Source organism: Argopecten irradians, chromosome 1, assembly GCF_041381155.1.
Source record: "Argopecten irradians isolate NY chromosome 1, Ai_NY, whole genome shotgun sequence".
In the NCBI taxonomy this organism is placed as follows: domain Eukaryota; kingdom Metazoa; phylum Mollusca; class Bivalvia; order Pectinida; family Pectinidae; genus Argopecten; species Argopecten irradians.
Window position 1 is genome coordinate 21,061,530 of NC_091134.1, and position 12,236 is coordinate 21,073,765.

A 12,236-nucleotide genomic window follows, 5' to 3' on the forward strand; every position below is an offset into this window, starting at 1 on the left:
TACCTTTTTAGGTAAATTAAAATTCGAAGTGATCTTAACGGAGATATACGAAAATTCTCCTTTAGTATGATAATCTAACACTATTGTAATAAACCTATACATATGTATTTGTTTATACTTGTATTTACTCTTAGCTTCTAAGTTAAAATAGTAATGTAACATTACAAAGAAAGCTACTATTGGTATTGAAAATAAATTCCTTTGTAAAATTTTGTTGAAAACACAAATGACAAAATTTCATATTTTTGTTGAAACTATAGATGTCTGGAAGACAGTCATATAAAATGGTCCTGTTTCCATATGAAATCAAAATGGAATAAGACAGACAAATAAGATTGGACATATTCAGATCTACTGATTTTAGTGATGAATATACAGAAGCCATAATATGTACCGAGAGCAAACTTTGCCATGAGGAACTCTTTACACCATTCCTGTTTCATCTCCGGTGTCTGTGTTTGGAAAGTGTAGCGGATGTTCCTGTAAAACAGATAAGATTGTTTGTATTGTATGACAACAGCGGATGTTCCTGTAAAACAGATAAGATTGTTTGTATTGTATGACAACAGCGGATGTTCCTGTAAAACAGATAAGATTGTTTGTATTGTATGACAACAGCGGATGTTCCTGTAAAACAGATAAGATTGTTTGTATTGTATGACAACAGCGGATGTTCACTGTAAAACAGATAAGATTGTTTGTATTGTATGACAACAGCGGATGTTCCTGTAAAACAGATAAGATTGTTTGTATTGTATGACAACAGCGGATGTTCCTGTGTAGATTGTTTGTATTGTATGACAACAGCGGGTTCTGTAAAACAGATAGATTGTTTGTATTGTATGACAACAGCGGATGTTCCTGTAAAACAGATGATTGTTTGTATTGTATGACAACAGCGGATGTTCCTGTAAAACAGATATGATTGTTTGTATTGTATGACAACAGCGGATGTTCCTGTAAAACAGATAAGATTGTTTGTATTGTATGACAACAGCGGATGTTCCTGTATTGTATGACAACAGCGGTCTAAACAGATAAGATTGTTTGTATTGTATGACAACAGCGGATGTTCCTGTAAAACAGATATGATTGTTTGTATTGTATGACAACAGCGGATCTCTGTAAAACAGATAAGATTGTTTGTATTGTATGACAACAGCGGATCTAACTGTAAAACAGATAAGATTGTTTGTATTGTATGACAACAGCGGATGTTCCTGTAAAACAGATAAGATTGTTTGTATTGTATGACAACAGCGGATGTTCCTGTAAAACAGATAAGATTGTTTGTATTGTATGACAACAGCGGATGTTCCTGTAAAACAGATAAGATTGTTTGTATTGTATGACAACAGCGGATGTTCCTGTAAAACAGATAAGATTGTTTGTATTGTATGACAACAGCGGATCTAACTGTAAAACAGATAAGATTGTTTGTATTGTATGACAACAGCGGATGTTCCTGTAAAACAGATAAGATTGTTTGTATTGTATGACAACAGCGGATGTTCCTGTAAAACAGATAAGATTGTTTGTATTGTATGACAAACCATCATACAAAGGACATCCTGCTGCAAACATAAACACCTATCAATAAAAACAGACATCTGGGTCATCATATCATTCTAGTATTCAATAATATACATACTATCATGTGACCTTGAATGTATACATTTAAGGTCATGCTCATGGACTAATAAAATTCTAATGGTATAATACCATTGCCTCATAATTATTGTACAGGAAGCAAAAATGTTCAATTTACACGATTTATATTTACCAAAAAACAGAAAGAAATTGCATTGAGAATACATGTATTCCATACATTGTAAACAGAACATCACAGTAATATATAAAGTATAACTTACTTTATCGTACAGCTGTTTAGTTAGACTTACTTGAGTGTATCGTGGACATTGATCGTACAGCTGTTTAGTTAGACTTACTTTAGTGTATCGTGGACGTTTAGTTAAGACTTACTTTAGTGTATCGTGGACATTGATCGTACCGCTGTTTAGTTAAACTTACTTGAGTGTATCGTGGACGTTGATTGTACAGCTGTTTAGTTAAGACTTACTTGAGTGTATCGTGGATGTTGATCGTACAGCTGTTTAGTTAGACTTACTTGAGTGTATCCTGGACATTGATCATACAGCTGTTTAGTTAGACTTACTTGAGTGTATCGTGGACGTTGATCGTACAGCTGTTTAGTTAAGACTTACTTAAGTGTATCGTGGACATTGATCGTACAGCTGTTTAGTTAGACTTACTTGAGTGTATCGTGGACATTGATCGTACAGCTGTTTAGTTAGACTTACTTGAGTGTATCGTGGACATTGATCGTACAGCTGTTTAGTTAGACTTACTTGAGTGTATCGTGGACATTGATCGTACAGCTGTTTAGTTAGACTTACTTGAGTGTATCGTGGACATTGATCGTATCGCGGTTTAGTTAGACTTACTTGAGTGTATCGTGGACGTTGATTGTACAGCTGTTTAGTTAGACTTACTTGAGTGTATCGTGGACGTTGATCGTATCGCGGTTTAGTTAGACTTACTTGAATGTATCGTGGATGTTGATCGTATCGCTGTTTAGTTAGACTGACTTGAGTGTATCGTGGACGTTGATCGTACAGCTGTTTAGTTAGACTTACTTGAATGTATCGTGGACGTTGATCGTATCGCGGTTTAGTTAGACTTACTTGAATGTATCGTGGACGTTGATTGTACAGCTGTTTAGTTAGACTTACTTGAATGTATCGTGGACGTTGATCGTATCGCGGTTTAGTTAGACTTACTTGAATGTATCGTGGATGTTGATCGTATCGCTGTTTAGTTAGACTTACTTGAGTGTATCGTGGACGTTGATCGTACAGCTGTTTAGTTAGACTTACTTGAATGTATCGTGGACATTGATCGTATCGCGGTTTAGTTAGACTTACTTGAATGTATCGTGGACGTTGATTGTACAGCTGTTTAGTTAGACTTACTTGAATGTATCGTGGACGTTGATCGTATCGTGGTTTAGTTAGACTTACTTGAATGTATCGTGGGCGTTGATCGTACAGCTGTTTAGTTAGACTTACTTGAATGTATCGTGGACATTGATCATATCACTGTTTAGTTAGACTTACTTGAATGTATCGTGGATGTTGATTGTACAGCTGTTTAGTTAGACTTGAGTGTATCGTGGACATTGATAGTACAGCTGTTTAGTTAGACTTACTTGAATGTATCATGGACATTGATCGTATCACGGTTTAGTTAGGCTTACTTGAATGTATCGTGGACGTTGATCGTACAGCTGTTTAGTTAGACTTACTTGAGTGTATCGTGGATGTTGATCGTACAGCTGTTTAGTTAAGACTTACTTGAGTGTATCATGGACGTTGATCGTACAGCTGTTTAGTTAGACTTACTTGAGTATATCAAGGACATTGATCGTACAGCTGTTTAGTTAAGACTTACTTGAGTGTATCGTGGACGTGGATCGTACAGCTGTTTAGTTAGACTTACTTTAGTGTATCGTGGACATTGATCGTACAGCTGTTTAGTTAGACTTGAGTGTATCGTGGACATTGATCATACAGCTGTTTAGTTAGACTTACTTGAATGTATCGTGGATGTTGATCGTACAGCTGTTTAGTTAGACTTACTTGAGTGTATCGTGGACATTGATCGTACAGCTGTTTAGTAAGACTTACTTGAGTGTATCGTGGACGTTGATCGTACAGCTGTTTAGTTAGACTTGAGTGTATCGTGGACATTGATCATACAGCTGTTTAGTTAGACTTACTTGAATGTATCGTGGATGTTGATCGTACAGCTGTTTAGTTAGACTTACTTGAATGTATCGTGGACGTTGATCGTACAGTTGTTTAGTTAGACTTACTTGAGTGTATCGTGGACATTGATTGTACAGCTGTTTAGTTAGACTTACTTGAATGTATCGTGGACATTGATCGTATCGCGGTTTAGTTAGACTTACTTGAATGTATCGTGGACGTTGATTGTACAGCTGTTTAGTTAGACTTACTTGAGTGTATCGTGGACATTGATCGTATCGCGGTTTAGTTAGACTTACTTGAATGTATCGTGGACGTTGATTGTACAGCTGTTTAGTTAAACTTACTTGAATGTATCATGGACATTGATCGTATCGCTGTTTAGTTAGACTTACTTAAATGTATCGTGGACGTTGATCGTACAGCTGTTTAGTTAGACTTGAGTGTATCGTGGACATTGATCATACAGCTGTTTAGTTAGACTTACTTGAGTGTATCGTGGACGTTGATCGTACAGCTGTTTAGTTAGACTTACTTGAGTGTATCGTGGACATTGATCATACAGCTGTTTAGTTAGACTTACTTGAGTGTATCGTGGACGTTGATCGTACAGCTGTTTAGTTAGACTTACTTGAATGTATTGTGGACATTGATCGTATCACTGTTTAGTTAGACTTACTTGAGTGTATCATGGACGTTGATCATACAACTGTTTAGTTAGACTTACTTAAGTGTATCGTGGACGTGGATCGTACAGCTGTTTAGTTAGACTTACTTGAGTGTATCGTGGACGTTGATCGTACAGCTGTTTAGTTAAGACTTACTTAAGTGTATCATGGACGTTGATCATACAACTGTTTAGTTAGACTTACTTAAGTGTATCGTGGACGTTGATCGTACAGCTGTTTAGTTAAGACTTACTTAAGTGTATCATGGACGTTGATCATACAACTGTTTAGTTAGACTTACTTGAGTGTATCGTGGACATTGATCGTACAGCTGTTTAGTTAGACTTACTTGAGTGTATCGTGGACATTGATCATACAGCTGTTTAGTTAGACTTACTTGAGTGTATCGTGGACGTTGATCGTACAGCTGTTCAGTAGCTGCAACTGTTGGTCCTTGACCTGAATCATCTGTTGGAGGTCACGGGTCACCTCGATAACCAGATCTTCACTTAAACCCTGTGTAAAACAAATTTTAAAAACTTTTAAATCATATCTGTACAGGTATCATGGTTTTTTCGATACAGAAGAACCTGCCTTAGTAAACCCATTGTTTAACATTCAACTGCTTAATAAGACCGATGATTTTTGGTGGTTCCAAATGGTCAACATAATTTAATCCATCTGTGTTAGGGACAAGACTATGATGATTTTACAGTGAATCTTTTTGGATCAAAAAAATAATTGGTTTGAATTGTTCCAAGAGAAGGAAATGTAAATCTTTTGTCATACAACAATAAAACCTGATTTAGTGTACACCATCGTATGTCTAAAGACCACCTGCTTAATAAGACCAGTTTTTAGGGGTCTCAAATGACCAATATCACCCACTCGGCTGTATAGGCCATTTGTCTTTGTCTCTCTGTTGGTCTTTTTAGACAAGTTTGACAGTACATCATGTATGTTTTTGCATTTTGTTTTATTTTTAAGAGAGGTTGGGAATAAAAAGGAGAACTCATGGTTAAGATAATGAAAATGTCACAATGAATTTTTTAGATCAAAATACTAATCAATTAAACTTGTTCCAAACATTGAACTGTACCATCGCCTTACCTCATATGTATTCTGTAGTGATGAGACGAGTGCCCCAATTTTACCCAGTACAGAAAGGTCATGCATCATGTTACTAAGGTCATTATATAGGTGAAACGGGTCGTCCTCTGGTTTTACTGTGAAAATAATCAAACAAATAAGTAAGTTTTTTGAACTAGACTTCTTTATAATTACATTTTTATAAATTGGATTAAAATCGCTTTTAGCATCCAAATTATGAAAGTCATTAAATAAGTCAACAAATATGGCTAACATCTGGTAGATTTATGAAGTCATTTAAAATCAATAAGTTTTACTAGTACATACTATACTTTAACACATTCACATAATCAAATACAATAAATTTATGAACATTTTAAATGAGTAAGAATCATGTTTATAGTAAAATGATATTTTTTATGGTTTTGTCCTGAATTACATCTTTCTTTCTATATTGCCAGTGGTTATCGACTATCTTCAGACTTACGTGGGGCCTTGGTCTGTATGGAGGTACGACGACTAGAGGTGATGATACTACTCTGCATGTCAGGAGATATAGAGCTATCCTTTAGCTCCAGGTTCACCAGGGCACAGCAGCTTTTTACCTTTAGCTGTTCTGCTGCCCGCCGGTCTTCATTATCTCTATAAATTATAATAAAACAATGATGTCTGTTTCCATGGTAACTTTAAACATTGAAATGGCTAGAAAGGAGAGATTCTCTAGTATTACATGTTTATTTATCTCATATCTGGCCTGTTTAGCTATGTCATAAATATCGTAAGACACATGTGTAATAACATTATTATGACGTCACATGTAGTGTTGACATCATAATATACATATATAACATCACATGATTGTTTCAGTAGATGCAAACTTCACATCTGAGCCAGATTTCTACTATTTTATAGAGAGGAAATTTAAAGTTTTATCTATATATCTATTTTTCTATATTTCTAAAAGATATGTGACAAATAGAATCTTACACTTATGACTATGTGATATGAAATTTATCGCCTAAAGGCTCGTGGCATATCAAATTATTGAACACGTTTGATAAATTTCATATCACATAGCCACTCATGAAAGATCCTGTATTTCTAAAATTATAGATATCATTAAGTGTCAGATCTTTGTCATGGATATTTTACTTATTGTATTTTATTCTTATTATATGACAACCTAGTCTTATAACTCTAGAAAACTAAGTATTTGATTGTCAAACATTCAACTTCCTTTAACTTGTTTGATTTGAAAGCTTTTTCACAGTCTGGCCTTTTCAATAAAGCAAGGCAAATTTTAAATTCTGTATGACCTTGAATGTTTTAGGCACTATTGGAGTCAATGTCGTATCGTATTTATGAGTGTATCTACCTATAGGTTACACCTATCACAATGAGACAGTCGTCCATCAGAATGAGCCGTCGCTTCTTCATCACAATCTCACCATTGGCCTTGGTCTGCAACCAAAAGAATTTAATATGATCTCACCACCTTATACAGAAGCACAGTTTTACTTTGAAGATTATACCTAGCAATAAATTAAAACCAAAACTTTTATACTGAACCCCAAAAAGTTACTTTTTGTTTGAAATATAAAACTAAAATAGAAAGTTTAAATCAAAAGCCTACATACTTTCAATAAATGATTAATTTGCTGAGCAACAGACTTATTTCTGTTTAAAAATATTGAGTCATACCATCTGTTCAAAGTTATCCTGGCGTAGAAGCTTTTGTGATCGATCAGACAATGTCCTGCCAAGCTTTTTGATCAGACGCTTGGCCTCCAGATACTGTTCACTATCACGCTTGCTCTCGTTGAGTCTGTGGGCGACGTTCTCGAGTTCAGTGAGCGCCCTCTGTAGGGCACATCGGTCATGGTGATTCGGCGGAGTGTACTTTAGTAGGTCCTACAAAAAAAATACTCATGGTTAATAAGACTATAATTTTATGACAAAAGGGAGATAATCTCAATCGTCCGACTCTTATTTACCAAAGGGAAGTTATCCCATTACATTGTATATTAAGCTATTAAGAAAGGGAGATAATCACAACCATCAAAAAAGGTAGACAACCACAATCATCAACAAAGAGAGATAACCATAATCATCTAATTAATTCTTACCTGCATAAACATGATAAACTGAGGAAATCGCTGGACAGGCTTCACCATCAGACCAAATATGGACAGGCGGTCCGACGTGGCATGTTCTTGTTCCTGAGGATAAACGATGACATCATTAATGTATACTGAGCATTATCACACATGTTCAAAGATTACCACTAACAACATAAACATCTAACAAAATTTCTTTTCAGAATAAATCTATGGTTCTGAGAATAAAAACAAGCTGCATGAAAGCTGTGACCTTTCAGCAACGACATCAGCTCATGGTGTTGGGTAAGCACCTCTATCACAATGAGACACGAAAGTGATTGTACAAACATGGCTTCATCAAAGCTTCTAAACCATTATACTCTTAAATCTTTCAAGTCTGTTGACATTATTTCATAATCATTTAAATTCACTTTAAACCATGATAAATGACTTAATCGTGAAGATCCATCCTATTGGCTCTATGGGTTACTTTTATGAGTGATCGAACCTGCTGGAGATCACCATAATGGTCTGTGTCATTAAGGATACAGAACTAATGTTTGATGATACCTGTAGTGTTCTTGAAATCAATTAAATTGAACAAGACCACAAAAAAAACATATGAAGTTTGTGAAAATGCTCTTTGCAGTACATTACCTTGTTTGTATGCATGGATAATGAAATACAGTACTTTTACAGAGTTACAGAAAAGAAGTGCAAAACGTATGGCTTCAAGGTTTTTCTAAGTATTTTTTTTCTTTGATTTAATCATCTCATATAATTATATTACAATATTCACCTGGATGTTAGGATTTCATGCTGATATTAACACAATTCAAGGTGTCAGACCACACAGAGATATTAGTTTGACTTTGCACATTACAAACATTGACGATCACATGTTAAAGGTCATGCCAAAAATCACAGACGCAAAACAGCATGTTTAAGATTTCATAGATTTAGCATTGGAATGATTTCACTCTCAGAAACAGAAGCTGCCTAGCGATAGTACATAGGAATATAAAAGTTTGATCTGATTGGCTAAGAGTGATTTGCAGCAATCCATCTAAGTTTGAATCAGCAAAATACACACAAGGTACTAGCTCCAAGAAATTTTCAAATAAGCAGAAACAACAAGTCAGACTGCGTTGTACTCAGTCTAAAATCCTATTGTTTCGATATAATCTCTGTATAATGTTGGTATTATTTGACAGACTGTGGTTATGTTTAGATGTTAACAGATCAGATTTAGTAGACATCAAAGATAAAAGCTGGCAAAAAAGATGTAGAAAATGTCAATATTCATTAATACGCCGATTCCGGGATACAAGGAACTCTTCTGGGGTAGGAGGTAAAAAACGTTAATTTGGTCATGTGACTGCGAAAAATTTAGGGCACATTTTTCCGTCATGGCGGTGACACTTATAGGCAGAGAATACCAATGTCCCGGTTAAGGTCATAGTGGGTAATACTTGCTCGATAACGGAACTAAGATAAACTGTTATGTTTTGTGTTTCTTATTTGGTATTGATTTTTGGGAAAATGCAACAAGTTAAGTTATTAAATATTTGTGAGTGAGACGTCAGATACCGTTGATTTCCACCTGCTAGGCAACAGCTCCATTTGATGCTGTAATTTATATGTCATTTCTTTATGAAGTGTCTAAATTCAATTTCCGTGCATATTTAGATTAGATTTAATTCAATATTTTCTGGTAATTAATGTTAAATGTTCTATCAATGATATGTAATTTTCCCACCCGTGTTCAGATCATTACATTTGCTCCGCATTTTTGTTTCAATGTGCCCTAAATTAAGTCACATGGTGATAAAAATCACATGACTAAACTGACTGAATGTTGTATCCCGGAATCGGTGTATTACATCTTTCAGTTAATAATTACTTTTAAGACCTAAGCACACAGTTTGTTAAAATTAATTTTTCTTTTTAAAGGCTGCGTTTCTTGCAATTTTGATCATAAACATAATGTTATTTGAAAAGTTTACATGTGCCTCATTATAAAACATATTATTGAATTATTTCAATAAAATTTTAGTTTCAACATTTTTTTTTAATAAAAAGGTCATTTGGCAAATCTTTCGTTAAATCTTACATGCCATTAGGGTCACAAAGGTCAAACCAAGGTCATAGTTTTCAACAAAACTACACAACACACTATGGTTATATAAGAGAACAGTTACCGATTAGTCATAGTTTAGTAATGGAGGTATTGTAAAAATCAAATAAACATGCCTTGAGTTGCATGTTAAATGTGATAGCCGAAACTATCTATTAATTCTATGATACTACAAAATAGACAAAAAGTCAATACAACTTAACAGTATGTGACTAGCCTATCACCATAACAAAAACAGTTATATGTATAAATATAAGAGCCGGAGAACCTTTAACAAAGAAAAAACTTAAGCAAAAACTTATGAATGCTTTGGATATGTACAGGATATTGCAAAGGTGATTCTTGTGAGGTTAAAAAAACGGTTGATTTATTTCATTTTCAATTCAAGTCATGTAAAAATTTATTTAAAATAACAAAAAAAATCATGACATTTTTATAAGTCAAGGCAATAAACTTAAAAAAAAAAAAAATTTTGCTTAAGTTGGGTCTCTGCACAATTTCAACAACTGTTAATGGTTATTACAAAGAAACAAACTCTCTATTTCCTGTAATATTAACCTTGACCTTTGACCTTTAGATCTGAAAAGCCATCTGAAGCAAGCAAGAAAAGGAGTATCTGTATAAAGTTTGAGCTTAAAGGGCAAAAAGGAACTTAAACATTTTCAAATCTAGGTATACAAATGTACATCCTTGAAAATATTTGAAGCCTTGAAATGTTTTATCCACCTTTTCATTGTCTAGTCCAATTCTAACGTCCATTTTATCCGCGTCAGAGCAGACTAGTATCAGTTTCAGTAAATACATGCAGTAGTGGTCTAGTAGAGTGAATACAGTCAATCTAGATACAAGCATTGCTCTGTTATACATCAAAGCTCAAATCACCCATATAATACCTGTATCACCATAAAGTTTGGGTCTCGTCGTAGAGCTTGTATGTCGATCGGCTTCTTGCCGCGTACACTGGGCGATATATCACCGCCACCCGATGGACTAACCTCATTTCCACATTGCTATGGTAACAATGTCACGAATATTTAAATCAGATGTGTAAAATTAAATATTCCGTCATCGAATATTACAGTTATCTGCACTTGCAGGTAGGTATTGATTGTGATGTCATTATTTTTTCAGCAAAATTCACCTTGTTTTCTATGACATTTTGCTCATAAACACATGACATCACAATCAACATTTACCTACAAGGGCAGATAACTCTGATGTATGCAAATATTGGATAAAAGTTGTGTTTTCCCTCTTGAAAAAGGCTTAAAAAGCCTATAACTCAATATCATAAGAATTAAAATGAGATATGAATGTTAGAATTTTATACCTAAATTACTTCCTCCCCTTATAGTAACAACGTGTAAAGAAATTTAAATGAAAAACATACTGATATAGGTATTGTCTTCTCCGTACTGGTCACAATTGTACATAATTCAATTTAAATATCTTGCAATTTTCCTGAGAAAGCATCATCCTTTGTAAATTTAGTGGTCTATTTTGGATTTACAAAACAATATATTTACAGTGTATTCTTTATCAAATTTTTGAAAAAACTCCCACAAATATATATTGTTAGTACAGTAATAGATGTTATACAAACATTAATATGTAGTACTTTTCAAAGCATTTAATGAACCAATGATGTTTCTATATGGCAGAATATGGAATCCCGATAGATATGGTTTAAATTCTTATATTCACAGCATCACTAAAACATTATGTAAGTTTAAAGGAATATAATCTAGAATATGTTGTTACTTTTGAAGCATTGAATAATATGTAAGATTGTTTAGTATAATTACGGTAATACAGAATACAATGTACATGATACTGTTTATAGGTGTTAGTAAGGAGCAGAAATTTAGTTGAGAGAAGAGTCTACAGCTTTGAGGACTAGAAAGTGGTCTGTTTCTTGAGTAAATGTCCTAATAGCCTTTTGTTTTAAATATCCACTCAAAAATTAAAAAGATCTCAAGATGAATCGGACAGAGTTCTTTTGTCAGCAACTAAGTAAAACCCAACAAAACTAATATAAACATAAACTTTGTTCTTTTTGTTATTTTTAATCATTAGGTAACTGCAAACATTTGAAAATTAGCCAATTAAAATATCAGATCACAATAAACATTATCACTATGGAGATATGAAAGTCGATCTTGCCCGTCATGAAATATATACCTGTAAGAATTTGCGGAGTCCAGGCTGAGCATTTTGAGCACGTTTAATCTCCTCCATCGCTGTAGAGAATTTGTTTACATAGTCACTGTACACATCCACAACCATCGCCCGGGAAAACTGGAGAAAACAAATATCATCAAAATATAAGAAAAGAATAAAATGTTTATGTTTCAGGTTAATAATCTGATCTGAAAAATAGACTGTAAAACATGTTTATAATGAACACACTTACAGCAAGCTCATGATTACAACATAGTAATTTTTTATTCACAGT

General features: G+C 34.1%; 1 protein-coding gene across 2 annotated transcripts in view; it reads right to left on the reverse strand.

Annotated features, from left to right (window-relative positions):
- LOC138320501 (rho guanine nucleotide exchange factor 10-like) overlaps positions 1 to 12,236 on the reverse strand; it is a 45,154-nt gene that overhangs the window by 6,062 nt on the left and 26,856 nt on the right. Inside the window, exons 9-17 of one of the 2 annotated variants that reach the window (XM_069263494.1) lie at positions 11,963 to 12,079; positions 10,675 to 10,791; positions 7,672 to 7,764; positions 7,247 to 7,456; positions 6,921 to 7,006; positions 6,033 to 6,187; positions 5,567 to 5,682; positions 4,854 to 4,972; positions 395 to 480 (exon numbers count right to left, since the gene is read on the reverse strand). In XM_069263494.1, coding sequence (XP_069119595.1) covers positions 395 to 480; positions 4,854 to 4,972; positions 5,567 to 5,682; positions 6,033 to 6,187; positions 6,921 to 7,006; positions 7,247 to 7,456; positions 7,672 to 7,764; positions 10,675 to 10,791; positions 11,963 to 12,079 — 1,099 coding nt within the window. The remainder of the gene's footprint in view (positions 1 to 394; positions 481 to 4,853; positions 4,973 to 5,566; positions 5,683 to 6,032; positions 6,188 to 6,920; positions 7,007 to 7,246; positions 7,457 to 7,671; positions 7,765 to 10,674; positions 10,792 to 11,962; positions 12,080 to 12,236) is intronic. The other variant, XM_069263504.1, reaches the window with a different exon arrangement.